This window comes from Rhynchophorus ferrugineus, unplaced genomic scaffold, assembly GCF_030347505.1.
Source record: "Rhynchophorus ferrugineus isolate W39M unplaced genomic scaffold, kcgeb_rfMv2 rfM8, whole genome shotgun sequence".
NCBI lineage: Eukaryota > Metazoa > Arthropoda > Insecta > Coleoptera > Curculionidae > Rhynchophorus > Rhynchophorus ferrugineus.
Genome location: NW_027472587.1, coordinates 11158555 through 11177840, shown reverse-complemented (window position 1 = coordinate 11177840; position 19286 = coordinate 11158555). Strand labels below are relative to the sequence as shown.

Genomic DNA, 19286 nt, shown 5'->3' with positions numbered 1-19286 from the left:
TGTTAAGTGTAGATGTATTGAAATAATTAGTCATTGTTTTATTTACGTTGTGTAGGATTTTATAATTTGCCGTTCTCTGAGAATATATAATACCGAATAATTATTATTCATTATTGATATACGGAGTATAATTAAAGCACTTATAAAAGTCCTTCATTCAAGCCGATATAAATTTGTTATTAGGTGCTTTCATATACTTTGGTTATTCTTGTGGTATTCTTCCCATGGGTTATTCTTCCCATTCAGTGTATTCTTCACAAAACTTGTGACGAAGACTTATCATGCAAGAGGATGACTGCGTCATTCGCTATTGCTGTTTTTTTACTGTTAGTCCTTCCATTTGTTCAATTGATGTTGGTAGATATCTGCACGAACACTTTCATTCAATTTTAACAATTTTCAATACATCTTACTGATGTCACCACATGTGATGGGGTGCCATCAATTTAATACTATGTACCTTGTCATTATTTATAATGATTTATCTGGAGATCATTAGATACTGTGCAATTAGAAGGTTTTAGAAAACTTACTTTCTTTTACGTTATCTGGCAAAAAATGTGTTATATTATCGACGTGGCAATATTGCGGGATAAAATAAAATTGATAGCTGAAAGACCTACTAACAGTATAATAAAACAATTTTAATGGAACGTGGACTATGGCCTTGCCTCTATAAAATCAGTCATTCTACTGAGTTATTCATAATTGTATGCAAACAAAAATTACATTTTTTTTCAATAGTTTCATCAAATAACCTGAATAAAATTTTGTTTCTTCTCACAGGAACATCAAGAGCTGAAGATATAGAGTTAAGTTGTAGTTTCTCAATTTCTAGTAATACGTCCCCACTCAGTAAAGGAATAAATTATCTAAAGCGCCCTCATATTTATCATCTTCACAATTTCGTAAAAGCAAATGAGATGAGAAAAATAATCTTGTTATGAGTGATTCATAACCTCCAATAAAACCAAAAAAATTTCCAAGATATCTTGGTTAAGTAACTTTAAGTCAATATATCTAATCGGATACTTACTCAAAATATTAAAAGTTAAATCTCTATTTCCTCTGTCGTTGGTTATTTCCTTCAGTCAACAAATACGACATAAATAGAAAGTAAACTAAACGCGTGAAATTCCAAAATCTATATTAACAAGTTAACGAGGAAAAGTCACACGCCTCTCATAGAAAACAATTATTCTGATTCTAGGATGAATGGGAAAAGGAATTGGAGAGGTTGACGACCCGATTCGAAAGAGAAATGCAAATGAAGAGAAAGAGAGACGACCAAAACATATTGACGCTGAGACACCAGCAAGAACGAGAGGACCTGGAGAAGAACATGACCTTGCGCAGAGACAAGAAGAAGGAGTCCCTGACGAGGAAGATGTTAGAACACGAAAGGTAATGACAGCGGTTCGACAATTTGTAATTAAAATTAAGAGTGAAATTGTTCGACGTATGTCGAGGTGCTCCATGGATTACTAAGCGAGATCTTCGGTTGGCAATACCGGAACATGGCTGTGTGAGAATCGTTACGTAATCGGTTTAGATTATATTGATCGCTGTATAAACATAGACAATATCCGTCTGTTGAATCAAACATCAATTATTTTAATTATTTACGTAAATAAATGTTATTATGTATACAGTAAGCGCTGGCTATTGTTACATCATCTATCTGTTTAAATACTGGATTCGAAATATAATTTTTCGTTGTTAAATCCGTGAAAGTAGACTAACTCAGCAAAAGAAAACATATATTTATTATTAATTTAAAATTAAAAGTTTCTTTAGACTAATATAAAATTAAACATTCAGAAATATTAATTTATTCTGTTAACTACAGTTAATTAAATAACAACAGCCCAAAACACCTCGAAAATATGTTATTAGTTATTACAGCAGATGTTCCTTAATATTAACTAATTCAAACCAAGTTTTCGAAATGTTTCGAAATTAACGAACGTGATTGAATTAAACGTTTTATTAAAAGAAACCATTAATACATATACATATATTTATAACAAACTAAACGAATATTTAAACAGCGATAATTAATTGAAAAGTTCCCGGCCTACCATAGTAAAACACCTTTTTTTAGCAAAATTAGTTTTTTTTATTCAACATAATTCCCTTCAAGGGTGATAAACCGATTATAGTGACCCTCCAACTTTTCGATACCATTTTTGTAGTACGATTTGTACTTTACTTTAAAATAGGCCTCGTTCGACGAAAATTTCTTCCCAGCGAGCATTCTTTTGAGATCTGAGAACAGGAAATAGTCACTGGGGGCTAGATATGGAGAATACGGTGGATGAGAAAGCAATTCGAAGCACAATTCATGGATTTTTGCCATCGTTTTCACTGACTTGTGACAGGGTGCACTGTGTTGGGGAAGCAGCAATTTTTCTTCAGTCTTTTTCTTCAAATGCAGTCGTTTTTTAGCGATTTAGTTCTTCAAACGGTCCAATAACGCTATGTAATAGTCGCTGTTGATGGTCCTTCCATTTTCAACGTAGCCAATGAAAATTATTCCATGCGCATCTGAAAATACAGACCCCATATCCATGCCAGCCGATTGTTGCATTTTCCCACGCTTTGGAGCGGGTTCATCGTATGCAGTCCATTCTGACGACTGTCGACTGGACTTCGGAGTAAAATTATGGAGCCATGTTTCATCCATTGTCACATATCGATGCAAAAACTCGGGTTTATTAAGCTTGATTATCTTCAAACACTGCTCCGAATCATCAACTCGTCGTTTTTGGTTAAAAGTGAGTTCGCGCGGCACCTACTTTGCTCAGAGCTTTCTCATATCCAAATATTTGTAAATGATATGATGTACACGTTCATTTAATATCTTTACACTGTCTTCTATTTCATTCAATTTCAATTTATGTTCATTCAAAATCATTTTGTGGATTTTTAAATGTTTTCGTCGGTAATAACCTCTTTTGGGCGTCCACTGCATTCACCGTCTTCGGTGCTCATTTCACCACGTCTAAACTTAGTTTACCAATCCTTGATGGTTGATTTTCCTAGGGCAGTGTGCGGAAACTCGGCATTAAGCCAAGTTTTTGCTTCAACTGTATATTTTCCCGACAAAAAGAACTATTTATTAACGCAAAATTCCTTTTTATCCATTTTTTTCACAATAACAAAAGTTGCTTCACTCATTATGCTATAATTCACAAACTAATGATCCGACAGCTGTCGAATTTATACACGCATCCTTTGAGGATTAGGGCTAACTAAAAAACATATGGATTTAATTCTAGTAGCGCCATCTATGTGTCAGGCCGGAGAATTTTTAATTGACCTGTTATGTCCTAACACTGTTGTTTTTCTATTAAATGCACCTTACATACTACTATACACAAGATCAAACAATTTGGTCTTTTGAATCTATGTCCTGTTCTGGTATATTACTTTGATATTGACATGAGACTGTAGTTTCTCCTCATGCCTCTTTGAGATTCTATTGAATTTCTGAGTGACAGTTGGTATCGGTGTACGTAATCAGTCCGGTAGTATCTGGATGCACCTTAGGACTTTGTTCTGGAAAACTTGTATTGTATTTATATTACTTTTCCCGGAACATCCCCGTAATTGAATTCCATATATCCATATAGGTTTCAATATTTGCTTATATAATTGCAATTTGTTATGTACTGACAATTGTGACTTTTTCCTATATTTTAACTCCAGTTTTTCCTTTTCATTTTTCACGCTCCATCTAGGTCCATCAAGATTCATAGCGTTGTTGCTATATATGGAACTATTATTTATTCGTATTTGTGATTATGCGGCCTGATTATCCGTGAACTGTCCATGCACATATTTACTTGAAATTGACAATTCAATAAGTTAATAACATCCAAGGACGCACTGACAAGGATATCTGCTTTGGATCGCGATTGCTCACTAATTATACCTAAGGGGAAATCGTCATCTTCATCATTGCTATAAAAATATTGTTCCAATGTTCCATTGAACTTGATTAAGAAGATGAAGTTACGTTCGGTGACAGATACATGAAAATAATTGACCCATTCTCACTGTTCAGTTGCTATTGTGCAGATACATTATTTAACTGTAACAATGCTTTGTTTGTAAGGCCTTTTCTTATTAAAAATTATTTAAATTTGCTGAAGCGTATCTGAAGAACAAGACCCTTGGACAATCACTTCAGGACTAAACTGATTGTCGTCTAAGCGGTTGAACGATTATAATCAATAAGAATATTTAACAGAAGATTTTAAAATGAGAGTGGATTTTTTCATTTCGTTTCCTTTGATTGCTAGAAACGTTATTCGTTGTTTTTTTTTGGCTTTTTACTTGGACCCGATTTTTCAAAATTGTATATGTTTTTCCTGGAAACATTTTCAAATAAACCAGTACTGTGGGCATTGTAAATTTGTTCTATTCTTATTATTATTTTCTACATCGTTAATTATTCCTCAAATTTTCTTTTAATGGTTATATTAATCTCTTGATGGTATAATTTCGTTGTACTCAACCATCACTAAGTATGACATTTTCAGCCTCTTTCTACTACTTTTTTCATTATTTTGGTGTTCAATTCACATTTTAAAATTTAAAAGCGAATAACAATAAGAGGATTCTATAAATCCTGCGATAAATTACATGTAAACGCTTCGTTATTTAATGAAAGACTTCAAACAATCACGCCTTGATATAAAATACGAGCAATTCAGGGAATTTCATGACTTCATGTTCATGACCATGTGTACATAATTCTTAGAATTATATAGTATGTGTTATAATTTAACTTTCCCTATACACCGTACGTTTGAGTAAACTTATAGGAACGGTTAATTTAAAATAAATATGTGCAGACATTATAATTTTCAGTATGTTATAGTAGATCATCATACCTGAAGATAGCCATCAAAACTATAACAAAACATTAGCTTTGAATAATTTAATGATAGTTATGATAGTTTATGATATTCTACTCATAAGTTTTTGAGTTATTATGCTAAGAGTAACAATACTTTTGTTATATTTAAGACAATGAATAAAAAACAATTTCATGTTTTAATTTTACACTGGTTCTTGATGGGAAAAAATACCGTTCAAGCGAAACAATGGCTTGAAAAGTGTTATAAGGACTCCGCTCCATCAGAAACAACAAAAAAACGTTGGTTTGCAGACTTCACACGTGGTAATAGAGACACCGATGATGCAGAACGCAATGAACGTCCAAATCAGGTGGTAACACCAGAAAACATCACAGATCTATCAAAAGAACATGTTTTTATATATATGGTTTTATATCGCATGAAGATTTTGACTATGAAAAAGCCCAATTCAAAGTGGGTGCCCTGTTGCTCACTGTTGAGCAAAAAAAAAGTTTTGATGATCCTGAGCAGTGCTTGGCTATGTTTAAACATAACAAACCGGAATTTTGGCGTCATTTAAATGGACAGTAACTGGTGAAAGACCTATTTTGAAGCAAAAGATAAATCGTTCTACAAAAGTGGTATTCGAATGTTAGAGCGGCGCTGGAATGATTGTGTGGCTCTTCATGGAGATTACGTTGATGAATAATGTCAACTTCTAACAAAAAGACGTGTTTTCTTTGTTACGCTTGGGACTTTTCAGCCCATGGGTTATATATACATATATTTGGTAAGCCCAAAGTGTCTATCGCAGAATAGTAGAAAGAAAAGCTTTGCATTGTTAAAACCGTAGAAAATTAGGATAAAAACAGCTATTAGTGTTACTATACTAGATTGCTATAATAAATAATAAAAAAGAAACTATAAAAGAAGAAATAAACTCCCATACGGTGTGGTTTAAAATTAACTAAAACCATGATTTTTGAAATTAGTTCACTAACGTTCACACGCGGGCGACCTTATGAAGGAACAACCTTCATCGCCCTAAACCTGTATTAAAAATTAAGAAAGCGACAATCATTTTTAGTCTCGAGCGCTGTTATTCAAACGAAATTATTGAAAACAACCCAGATCATTTACATCAAATAGAAATAAACATCACCTCCGTATCTAATGTTTTCGTAACTGCTAGACATCGACTAAACAAAATATTACCAGGGGTAACGGTATAGCAGTGGCAGGCATGAAACCGCCGAATAAAAATCACTAATTAAGATGTAGGAGGTAAACATGTAAGTAATGAAAGAAAAGGACACGTTTTGACTAGTGTAGGCGTGACGTGCATTCGAACGAACTCATTAGAACTTTTAATCTGCTTAAAATAATAATAAGAATAATGTGTTCGAAAGGCGTATGGCGAACACCTCTTCTTTTTCCTTTGTATTCTACGTTCTGGAGGCTATGATGTTATTCGTGCCAACTGTGGAGTCACGAAAGTAGGAAAATCACCCGAGGGACTTGTTTAATTATCATAAACCGACCGAAATTTTCCTATTTACTAGTGGTAAGCCTGAACTAAAAGTGACACCTATTAATTATAACAGCTTTGTTTTGCCAGTGGATTGTTGACTAGTTGGTTACCATGTCAAAATATACGAAACAACAAATTTCTATTAAAGTTGTTATTAAAAAACATGGAAAAATGTGTGAGAATGTTCAAAATACGGAAAAAGACCTTGTAATTGATGTAAAATATTTGAAAACGCCGAATAAAGTGCACTGCGCTCGAACACAAAAAGTATCAGAACAGTTAGGTATTTAGATAATATTAAGTTAATTATAGAAATTAAATTAACAATAGTTTGAAATTATTAAACAGTTTTGTTTCGTCAGTGAATCACTGAGTAGTTAGTTATCATAAAACATACGAAACAAAAAATTTCCATTAAAATTATTCAAAAAACGTGGAAAAATGTGAAAGAATGTTGAAAAATTGAAAAACGACCTTTTAATTAATATACGTTTTTTTTTAAATGTATTTATTACACTGTTACTAGTCGTTGCCGAAGTCGTTAACCTATAATTTGTCTTTACAATAACTCGAGGAGGACTCATCGGCTCTATCTCCGTCTCTGGTGAAATAATGTTGAAACATGTCACTGTTGTATTTTTATCATATGCACCTCACTACACTACACCACACAAAATCAAATGGTTTGATTCTTTTGAGTCTGTGTCCTATTTTGATGTTATCCAATTGTTGCATTACTTCGATATTTACATCTCTTTGCGATTCTCTTAATTTACTGAGTAATAGTTGGTATTTGAAGGTCTCGGAGTAAATAATCAGTCCTGTAATATCTGGGTCCACCTATAATACTTATATACAATATACAATACTAATACATTATTATATATAATATTAAGCTGATTATAGAAATTAACAATAGTTTGATATGAATAAACAGCTTTTTGGCAACGGGTCTTTGTCTAGTTGGTTATCATGTCAATATATAGAAAACTGAAAATCTCCATTAAATTTCTTATTAAAAAATAGAAACGGAATGGGTTAAATGGAAATATTATGTGAGAATGTTCAAGGAATTGAGAAATATCTTTTAGTTTACGTAAAGTACTAAAAAAAACGAATAAAGCATAGTAGAATCATTAGGAACTTATTAAGTTGTGAGTAGAATCAGAAATCAGAAGATGCTAAATCTGCTACATCTATGATGTTTCTTTGACTTGTGAATAGGTATGATGCGCAGGAAATCTCCTGAAAGGCCTATTTTCGTACATTTGTATGTCCATTTAGTCAAAAAAAAATGTCACCGATTTGGAAGCAATCCACGAAGAAAATTCCTTTTGGTTCACAGAAAAACTGACACTATTTCTAAATAAAAACACACCTCAGAGCTTTAAAATTAATTTAGACTATTTAGGATAAAATTAACAATAGCACTGATACCCTATACAAGTGCATGTGATTTGGTTCGCTTCAATCTTTTAATATCCTGTGCATTGTTCAGTAGATGTATTGCTTTCACATTGCTGTCGTTTATTAACCTTCCTTCAAGTCAGCCTAAATCTTGGATAACTTCCTAAATCCACTTAATTTCAAGGGCATCGGGCAGTTCTTCGTTAGCTATGTAGCGATAAGTATTGGTTATATTAATGGAAGAACTTTGTTTAGGCAGCGTTAGATTACTAGTCGGTTTGGTTTGGTGTCTGTCTTAGAGTCCTTGATCTAATGTAAAATTGGAAGTATCTTCCACCTAACCAGTACAGTTGTTTCAAATTTAATCGAAAATTGAGATGGAGCCGTTTCCTCATGTGATATAAGTAGGTTTCTATCGTACTAGTTTTCATACTATTAAGCTTTATTTTCTAGTATCTGGCCATTTGTGGATATTGTTGATTATCACTTGAGCTTTTTCTATAACTCTAGACAGAGATATATATTTTGCTTATTATGACAGTGTCTATTACTGGCTAAAATACCGGCTCTTTTGTTGATGAGATTTCAGCGATGTAGAGCAGATGCAGGAGTCCAAATTGATTTAAATATTGTCAATTATCATTCATTATGGAAATGATACCAATCTATCTTATGAAAAATAAAATGTTAAATTATTAATAAGTTATAAGTAATATTAACTATTATCAATTTTTATGGTCAATTTATATTTTAATTAATGATATAATCCCGACGGATTAATCAAGAACCACCAATATATAAACATATTCTCTTTTAGGGCAGCGACGGCCGCTCTTGTTGAAAAGCAGAGTCACGAGATGTTGGAACTGATCAACGAAAAACGCAGCGAATACATGCAGGCGGAGTCTTTGTACTTGGACCACAACGACGGTTACAATGAAGAGGCTCAACCTTATCCCGTACATGCTCCACCTCCTGCACCACCAGCTTTAAGCAAATTCCAAGTAAGAAGGAGCGTTCAGTCAAATGTAACTAACTGATAATAAATAATATTATTTGCAGGTGTACAATGATCCCGCAGAATTCTCGAACGTGGATCAAATAGCTATATCAGTGGCTCAGGAAGATCAGAAATCCTTCACCGATCTGGTTAGACAATTGGTTGGACGTTGTGGATCTGATATTGAAAAAGCAAGGTAAAGCAAAAGTAATTCATTGATTCAACTATGTTATATTTAACGGGTTACGTGCTTTAGGACGATATTCAGATGGATTACCGTGAAGAACCTAAACACCATGTCGTTTGATGATAATCTAAGGGGAGATACCCCAATGGGATTGTTAAGAGGCATCAAGAACGGCACCGAAAGCTATCACGTCCTTTTCAAAAGATTATGCAGGTAATTTTTGCTACGCCCTGTAGAAGATTTGATCAATAATTACCTGGAATGATGTGGGAAAATAAAATAAAGCATTTTTTCGCAGTTACGCTGGTTTACATTGTGTAGTTATCAAGGGATATTCCAAATCGGCCGGATATCAACCCGGAGTAAGATTTGAGGATAATAGATTCCGAAACTCTTGGAATGCCGTTTACGTGGCCGGAGCTTGGAGGTTTGTACAGTGTAACTGGGGTGCCAGGCATTTAGTGAACGCCAAAGAAGCTCCAAAAGCGGGCAACAAAACGAAATCTGACAGTCTAAGGTAAAACACCTCATACCTCATAACACCATTTTATGTAATAAGAATTAGTCTATTATTTATTGATCAATATATTGTATGAATGAATGAATGAATCTAGAATGCATGAGGTGATGTTTGCCAATGGAAAAAAGTATTATTGTTGTTCTGTTGTAATTGCATCCCCGGCCTGAGACATAGATGGCGCTACTAGAATTAAATCCATATGTTTTTTCGAAAAATTGGAGGGTCACTATAATCAGTGTATCACTCAAGGGAATTATGTTGAATAAAAAAAATTAATTTTGCCAAAAGAATGTGTTTTACTACAGTAGGCCGGGGGCTTTTCAATTGACCTGTTAGTGTAAGAAAATGCAAAACCAGTATTCATTTCCCAAATTATAATTAAATTAGACTATTTAAGTTAAAGTAAATCTAAGATCAAACACTTTACGTTATGTAGCTATAAGCATTTATTTTGGCATCGTTGGATTACTAGTTGGTTTGATGTTTTAGTGCAATCCCACATTTGAACTTCACCAATACCACATTATAATAGACTGATATCAATAAACCAAACCAAACCCGACTTTTCGATTTTAAATTAAGTTGGAAGTATCTAGTACAGTTTTTTGATGCTAAGTCTGATTTACTCTACTTTTTCTCCTTCCTTTCTCAACCTAGAGCTTGTTAAACAATATGAATATACCGATATATCAATATAAAATTCCAAGTATCAAAAATATGCGAAAATAGGTACTTTTTTTAGATTTACATGTTGTTATTACATTTTTTAGATTTACTTATTTTTTACAAATAATATGTTATAGTTTGTTTATGGGTAATTTGCTGCCAATTAGTTTGATACGGTTGGCGAGTCTGTCAATATCAAAATTTTTCAACCATTCACCTCAAGTATTGTTTTCTTCAAACACAACTTAAATCTCACAGTACATCTACCCACATACATCATCTCAAGATACATCATCTCACAAGAGAGATCAGTTTACGAATGAAGTATTCGAGTATTCCTTATTACTATTTTTGATTTCGGATAATTTATTTGACAAAATGAGATTATTGAAAGTGAAAAATCCGTTTTAAATAATAATTTATCAGAAACGAACAGTATTATTAAATGTACTAGATTTTTGATGTTCTATGAAAAATATCAATATCGATTTTTTAATATCGATATGTTTTGGCATTTGTAGCACATCCCTAATTGGCCTAAGTAGTATTGGGCATAATCGATATATTTTAATAAGCGATATAATTTTTTAAAAAGTTTTAAATAATTAATATATAATTCAATTATATAATAATAAGTTATGGATCACAATTATCAGAATCCAATACAAGTTTTAGTTTGGTAAATAATCTTATTTTCAATTTTCAAATCATTGTCAATAAGGTTTCAGAATTAATGTATCTAACCTAATATACATTTATACAATAGTAAAATAATTTAAATATTTCTTTGCGATTTTAATATAGCCTGTCCAATATAGCTGCCAACGTCCAAGCAATCAAAATATATGACGTTTTAGTTTACGTTTGCTGGTTTATAACCTCTCATTATTATAACTAATATTTTGAAGAATTTTTGCAGATATTTGGTAACGTGATCCATCAGTATAAACCTACAAACCCAAATTTTTTAGGCTGGTTCGATTGCAATTTATGCGGCATTCTATCTCTTTAATTAGGATAAAATGAGAAGGAAGAAAATCCGGGTTTAAAACAAATTTTACAGTTTTAAAAACTATACTTGGTAATACATTAGCATCATTTATGACATCATTGACTGTTATATTGGATGGGCTGTACCAAAAATGACTCTCAAGAATATCATAACATTATCATGACAGTATTTTTTTTGTTCGTTAATATTCTTGGACAGATATTATTAATAAACTCCATTAAAATAGTACTACCAGACAATGTTATATTAATTAATACATTTTAGATATGAATACGATGACCATTACTTTTTAACTGACCCGAAGGAATTCATCTACGAATTCTTCCCATTACAAGCGGAGTGGCAGTTACTGAAAAATCCAATTACCCTACAAGAGTTCGAAGAACTACCTTTCGTAAGATCACTATTCTTCAGATATGGACTGTATTTCTCCGACCCGAAAACAAAAGCAGTGATGTTTACAGACTCAACAGGTAAGGCCCCATTGCATTTATCACCAACAATAAGAAATATACTGTTGATTGTTCAATGCGAGGTACACAAATCACCTATTGTGAGATTGAAGCATCCCTAACCATTAATTCCACCAGCATATATGCAGATTTTACATGAATACTTAGCTGTGCGAAAGTCTTCGGTGAAATAAGGAAAACAAACAAGAGACGCCGGACTGTTCTTCATCATGACAATGCGAGCTTTCCAACAAGAGGCTATTTGAGCACTCAAAACATCGAATTAGTGGGCAATCCGCCGTACAGCCCTGATTTGGCATCCAATGACTTTTTTTGTTCCCATCCGTGAAGAATAAACTGTTTGGCCAACGATTTCCATCACCCGAAGTATCTATTGATGCGTTCAAAAATCATGTTTTGAAGATACCTCATTCGGAATGGAATAAATGCTTTGATAATTGCATCATCGTGGCGAGTACTTCGAAAAACAATAAAAGTATATTCGAGCTTAAATATTTCTTTTTTTTCCTATTCTCGAAATATAAATAAAAAATAGTGACCTTCGTATCAGATATAAACAAACCCGTGTTAATTGAGATCTCACCAGTTTCAGTGCGACAACTAAATTCTGCTGATTGAATTTTATCTCTCGATATATAAATTATAAATGGCAACGTCGCAAGAAATAAAGCGGAAATATAAACTTTAAGCCTGCGTGTTTAAATAATCAACATGATTATTTTGTTAATACACCTCGTATATATTATCAGCCAGGCCACTAGTCTTACTTTTCTTATTATTAGGTGCAGCCACTGTAAAAATTGCCATGCCAGCCCATATGCAGGGCACGCTCATCTTCCACTACAACCTGAAATTCTACGACAGCGATGGAGATAGTTTCGAAGGTGTGTCACTAAAGCGTTTTGTCATGCAGGTACATCAACTAAACATTATCTAATTATATAAACTTGATATTATCAACTTATTTTTTCAGTCCGTCGTTGGCAATACTGTGGCCTTCAGAGTACACGCGCCGTGCAGTGGAGCTTTCCTGCTGGATATCTTCGCTAACGCAGTGACGCCCAAAGAATATCTAACCGGAGAACCCATGAAGTTCAAGAGCGTCTGCAAATTTAAGATATGCTGTGAAGACCTGCAAACGGTCATGGTACCGTTACCAGACTGTGCTAGTGGCGAATGGGGACCTACTAAGGCTACCAGATTATTTGGTTTGGTCCCTATCACCCATCAGGTAATGCGAAATTAACAAATTTTTCCATCAATGGGCGTTTTCACATCTGCTGGCACCACACCGATACCGACATCATGACAGGAGTTAAGAACAAGTCGTACTTGCTATATTTGTGAAGCAAAAATCTTTTTCTTTTCCCCTTGGGATAATTGATTTATATCCATCCACTATATATTCAAATATTTCTTGCTTTTGTGTCTATGTATTTTGTTTCTATTATCTTCATTAATTTTTTTCCTCTTTTAACCTTAAAAATATCTCTATACACAATACCATACACGGGACCGATTGCTGCCCAACGATACGTACGATACCGACATATCGACGAGTGTGGTTCCATTTGTTTACGTGAGATTACGGGTCCACCGACATCGTTGTCGGTGTCGTGCCGGCAGATCTGAAAACACCCAATATCAGTAAAATATTATAAAATACGTTTATTTTTAGGACGCGCTTATTTTCGCTGGACGCGAATTAGAAATCCAATTCAGGATGTCGCGACAACTCACCGATTTCATGGCCACCCTACACAAAAACGGCGTCGAAGAGAAACGCCTCTCCAAATTCGTGTCCCATAACGTTACCGACGATATAATCACTTTCAATATCAGTTTTCCTGAGGAGGGGCAATACGGATTGGATATCTACACCAGGGAGATGGCACCGTTACAAGACGCACCGGGAGAGAAGCACTTGCTCACTCACTGTTGCAAATATCTCATCAACTCATCCAAACGCAATTAAACACGTTTCGTTTCGTTTTGTAATTGTTATAGGGCAACTATTGTCGTTCGTTTCAGAGGTTATCTAGTCCTAAATTAATTTACTTTTTGAACGAAACCAAGCGAAGCAATTTAGTCCGAGAGGGACAGAAACCACGGTGCTATTTTATTCTTTTTGAGAAAAAATTTGGGCCTAACGCTTGCCTTTTATTCAAATTTTCGTCATTCCATAGACATAATATTAGAATCAGTTTTAAACTACTAATATTTATAGAATAATATCCCGACAATTTGCATTCACTTTAACCTGAGATAATTCTGTATAAATGTTCATTGATATATATACACAGTAAAGTACAGGAGACCTAGAGACTGTAGAACTTTGACATATTGTTGAATTGTTTATATCCTTATTTAATAATGAGAGGTGCTAATGTACATAAATACCCACAAGGCCTGTTTGATATATATCTTGCTAGAAACTTTGGCGGAATAGATACAGCACCATAATATAATTAATAACTAATCCGTTTTATTACCTCTAGTTTAACGTTTGACATTTACGTAACGTTCTCTAAAAAATGTATAAATTCGGTACCTTTATTAAAATGAAGTGCAATAACAATGGACAGAATTAAAAGAGAAATTTTATTAAAAATATATATTTTTTGATAATAATTATAGATATGCACATATTAAGGTTTATATATTTTTTGTTATTTACTATTAATTTAAATAAACAGACAAATAATGGAATATGTAAATTGCTTCAATTCACATTCCACATAATGTATTGCATTCCAGAGTAATAAAATTTATTTATTTTTAAACTATTTATATTTTTGCTTACCTTTCATCTACAATCCAACCTGTTTCTCATCAATCGCGGCTTGCTTTATATCAGCCACAGTTTTTATGTAGTGTTTATGTTGTTTTTTCGGTAAACGCGCACTTGTCATCAGCAGTTGCATCGTATTTTTTGACATATTATTTTTTAAATTATAAATGTTAATAGATTATGTATCATAATACACCATCAGTTGTAATACTTAAATAATTCTTACAAAAATATTTTAATAAAAATTTGACAAAAATGTCAAAATTATAATGAATTTCAGTGACGTCATCGAAGTTTTTTGTATGATGTCCGTTGCTTTGACGTTTTTGTGACAATGCGAATATAATGTACCACGGACAATTTAAATACGCAGACCTGAATCAGTTCTTAAACCAAAATTATTAAAAATTGAATCATACAGTGACTGAAACATTAATTTTTTTCTGTCGGACTGTGTAATTTCTACAACGGACATAGCATTATTACGAATAATGCGAGGGTTTTACATATCACTGTTTAGTTTCCAAGGCAATAATTATGGAGCACTTTTCCATGGAACTCAGCTGAACGAATTTTTCTTTTCTAACATCACATGTAAACATATTTTCGATAGCCCAAGTAAAATATTTTATTCTTGACTATTACACCAATCTGGTCTCCAGTCAAAGTCAAGTTGTTCCGGGAGATTACCATACTCTTGGTCAAACTGCTCTGCTATGATCAAGAAAAAGCTTTCGCGATTTTTTCTTCACGTATTTTCACTAATGGTGTTAGACAATCGTGTTTGTTACAACCTGGTATTCCAAACATCATGTAAGTATTGTATAAGTTTTTAAATTTTTTGCTGTTTCTCTTTCAAGATATTTTTGAATATATTTCTCAACTTTCTGTATTTCTATTTTGTATATATAATGAGTTGGCGAAAAAGTAATTTCATTTTTTTCCGTGTCACAGCGAATTTCAAACATTAATCTATGATTATCACTTTCTGGTAAAACCATAAAACTACGGAAAGAAAAGCTGAATCAAGTAATTTCCACATGCCTCCTTTAAAGACAACTATTTTATTAACTATATTTTTCATAGCTATCACAGAGATATGCAGCTTTAAACCCACCTACTAGGAATAACCGAAATTACTTTTTCCTCCTTATTAAATTATACAACAAAACAAATAAAATTACTATTTATTAAAAAATATTTGACAAAATTTATATAATTATGTATTTTAAGGATACTTCCTAATTTACATACCGAATAACATAAATATAATTTAAAGCATCTTTGCAAAATATTTTTTATTGCACATAAAAAATATATAATACTAATACAATTGCATAACAAATTTTGGTTGAACAAAACTAAATATTTTTTATCTGTATATAATATCATAATATAAAATCTTATTATATACATAAATATTATTTATATATGGCTTCTATTACAACAACCTGTCTCAACTATGACTATGACATAGTATTAAGAAGTCTCATTAGATCCAACAAAACGTCAGACGCTAAACATGAATTTGCAAATACACAATTTTTATGTTATTTACCACAAAAATCAATAATATATGGAACAGAAGAAAAAATATTACCAGAAACTTAGTATATTTTCAGTCTTAACTCATCTGTTAATATCCCATTAATTTTTTATTCTATAAGGCTGAGTTGAACTGCTCCTACTGGACTCCACATTATCAATTATTGAAGTCAGCATACCTTCAACTTCATTAACAGCATATTTTAAGTGACAATTATCCATAGGACTGAGTGAATCCTCTAGAGAAAAATTGTTAGCTAAAATCTGCTGTAATTTGGCTAAGGCTTCATCTAGATCATTATGTAATAGTTTTACTGGAGATCTGGGTGCACACACATCATTTTTTGAGTCAACATTATTTGGAACTCCACAGTTGTTTTCTAAAAATATATATAGTTGACATCAGCAGAAAATTATTTGAATATTAGTAAACCTTTTTGCCAGATATTATATTCACTTGATGGTTTAAAGTCAACTTTAGGTATAGGCCCATCAATTACATCTCCAATATCTGATTGGCATTCAGTGTCTTCTAACTCTGTTATCATTGTTATAGGACTCATGTTCCTTATATTTAAAATTTTTTGGTTATTTCCGTGTTGTACAGTTGGCGTTGACTGTACATTTGGCACATTTGAATTGAGTATAGTTTTGTCATGATGATCATCAGCAGTTATATTAGGAGGAACGTTAATATGAGCCTACAAAATAATTTTTTAAACTTCCATAAATTGTTTAATAACAACAAAAACATTATAAACATTACCTTTAGTATTTTTAAGCGTTTTATATTTTCTCCCATAAATATTCTGTATTCCTCTAAATATTTTCTGATTTCCTTATCGCCATAATTTCCAAAAATTAACATCTGTTGAAGTTCTCTATTTTGTGATTCCAACTGTTTTATAACGCCTTGTAATTGCATTTGAGGTGACGATAGTGGTTCAACATCTAATGATGAGGTAGATTGATGATGAGCTTTAATATCTCTTACCAATGAACTGAAATAAAGTTTAAAATTGTATTCAATTTCTTGAAAAATATTGTATGACTTACCTTGTAGGTTTAATAACAGAGAAATGTGTATTTGATGAATTAGAACAGAAAATACCACATATTTTTTTAAAAAAGTTGTTGGATTTGTCCTGCATATATACATGTTATTAAAAGAAAATCTATAATAGTGGCATGTACTTACTCTACTTTTTTCTGGACCTGTAAAATATTCCCTAACAGAATGGGATAATTTATGTGAATGGCTGATTCGTCCAGTCAAAAAGCATCTTTGACATTGATTATACTTCGAACATTTTATACAAGTATATTTTAAACCCATCAGTGGTTTTGTTTTACATGTTGTACATTTCACACTATGCATTACTAAAAATATATATAAGAAACACCCTATGTTGATACAAAGTAAAATGTATTACCCGTTTCACCATGTTTCAATTTAAAAATATTGGGAATCCATGCCAAAAATGATGGTTTTGTTTCCAGCCAAGAAATAAAATTGCTTTCATTTATTCCTACTAAACCTGGAGACTAGATAGAGATATTTTAATAAACATTATTTTTATGTTTTACCATTGCAAAAACCTCACATTCTGGAAGCAACTTTCAATTGCAATATTAACAGCTTGTGTTCCAAATGATACATCCTCATGCAAATATTTGATTATATCAAATATTTTTAATAATAAAGTTTTCAATCTCATTCGCGTAACACAATTATTATGATCAGCACATATGTTAAAAAGGAATTTATAGAAATCTAGAAGAGTGCAACTGCATAACATTCCAACTAAAAGCTTCGTTGAAAAAACTTGCACTTTTCCTTCCCTAAAACTAATAAATTTATTAATACAAATTAATTCAATTAACACAGAATAATAACCAAACATACCAATCAAAAATATTGTATAGTAAGTTTAGTACAAGTTCTGATGCAAAATCTATGTCAATGTTGGTATGATTTTTTTTATTTGCTGCAAAAAATATATCTGACAAAACAGTTTCTAAATCACAGGCCTCCAGTATTAAAGAATTCTCGTTATTTCTTAATTTATGTTGGTCAAATATGGTATACATTGTTGATAAACTCACTTCTTCCACTGAAAACCACTTTATTACTCATACAATCTCAAAGTACTGAACAACTTACTGAATAAACTCCTTTGTAGAACTCGAAATTTTAAAGCTAATCGATAAGATGGATATGTAACATAATTGCACTCATCTATTCCCTGTTTAACATCACAAAACTTTGGATGATCCCATTGTTTCATTTTCTTTTCATCACTGCAATATATAATTAATTTATAAAATGTTAAATAAACGCATACAATGAAATATACTTCACGTAATATATAAAACCACTTTCATTTTCAACTTTCTTCCAGTTCCCCATTTTTCAACACTTTAAAGTAATTCACAGGTGGATGAATCACAACAGGTTGATGAGACAACAGATACAGGTATATAGAAAACTAAACAGAACAAACACTTTTTAATATGCTGCTCCTAATTAACTCTCATGTTAGTTACTCTTTTAGTCATAACATCTAATCTTCGGCGTCGTAGACAACAAACACTTAACGGTTAATTTTTAAAGGTACGCTTCTTAAAGAGCAGGTAGAAAGAATTTTATCCTTTTCTAACATTCGTGACTCATAATTTCAATACTCAATACACTGTCTTTTAAGAAAGTGATGTGACCAGTAAAACAACTGCACCTGTTGAATCATCTTGTTTTATTCATAAGGGGTTCGATATTTATATAAGTTTATAAGTGAATCACCATAAAATCAAAATTGATTTAAATGAATTCAATGAAATTCGTTTATTTTAATGGGAATTGTAAAGAGCTTTATAATAGAAGGAAATAATTAGTGTGTTAAGAGTGTGTTATTAGTGTTAAGATTACTGTACGTCGGTAATAAATAAAAAACTTACAGTAGTGCTTATTGCTTTCATATTACCATGTTATTCTGTCTATTTCATATTCTTGGCGTTTTCTGTCATCGTATAATAATATGTTTTTATAAGTAATTGTAGTTGTTAGTACGAGAAATAGTACAAAAAATAAATGAGAAGTTATAGGTAAAAAGTAAGACATTCAATTTCTCCAGGTTGTAGCTCGCTTAGCATCTAGGTTGTGCTTAATATTTTGTAGGTACCTACACAGCAAGAGTACATTTTTGTGTCGAGCATTTTTTTAGGTCTAAAATATGATTTCATTACTTAGATAGTTTTAAATTTTCTGCTGACGATCTACAACGGGGTG

The 19286-nt window shown here is 32.2% G+C and overlaps 2 protein-coding genes across 2 annotated transcripts in view; one reads left to right on the top strand and one right to left on the bottom strand.

Moving 5' to 3' along the window:
• Hil (peptidase hillarin) overlaps positions 1 to 14450 on the top strand; it is a 65006-nt gene extending 50556 nt beyond the window's left edge. Inside the window, exons 5-13 of the mRNA XM_076411505.1 lie at positions 1211 to 1404; positions 8624 to 8810; positions 8869 to 9002; positions 9063 to 9206; positions 9292 to 9510; positions 11456 to 11664; positions 12447 to 12577; positions 12638 to 12895; positions 13343 to 14450. Coding sequence (XP_076267620.1) covers positions 1211 to 1404; positions 8624 to 8810; positions 8869 to 9002; positions 9063 to 9206; positions 9292 to 9510; positions 11456 to 11664; positions 12447 to 12577; positions 12638 to 12895; positions 13343 to 13639 — 1773 coding nt within the window. The 3' untranslated portion in view covers positions 13640 to 14450. The remainder of the gene's footprint in view (positions 1 to 1210; positions 1405 to 8623; positions 8811 to 8868; positions 9003 to 9062; positions 9207 to 9291; positions 9511 to 11455; positions 11665 to 12446; positions 12578 to 12637; positions 12896 to 13342) is intronic.
• Positions 14451 to 15626: 1176 nt separating this feature from the next.
• On the bottom strand, positions 15627 to 18684 carry LOC143200785 (dystrophin). Its single transcript, XM_076411464.1, has 11 exons — positions 18548 to 18684; positions 18358 to 18489; positions 18165 to 18301; positions 17907 to 18114; positions 17605 to 17848; positions 17434 to 17545; positions 17199 to 17380; positions 17057 to 17145; positions 16767 to 17001; positions 16434 to 16701; positions 15627 to 16380 (listed from the first exon to the last, which is right to left on the bottom strand). The coding sequence occupies exons 2-11, from the start codon at positions 18408 to 18410 to the stop codon at positions 16103 to 16105; spliced, it is 1806 nt and encodes a 601-aa protein (XP_076267579.1). The 5' UTR covers positions 18411 to 18489; positions 18548 to 18684; the 3' UTR covers positions 15627 to 16102.
• Between the last annotated feature and the right edge of the window lie 602 nt (positions 18685 to 19286).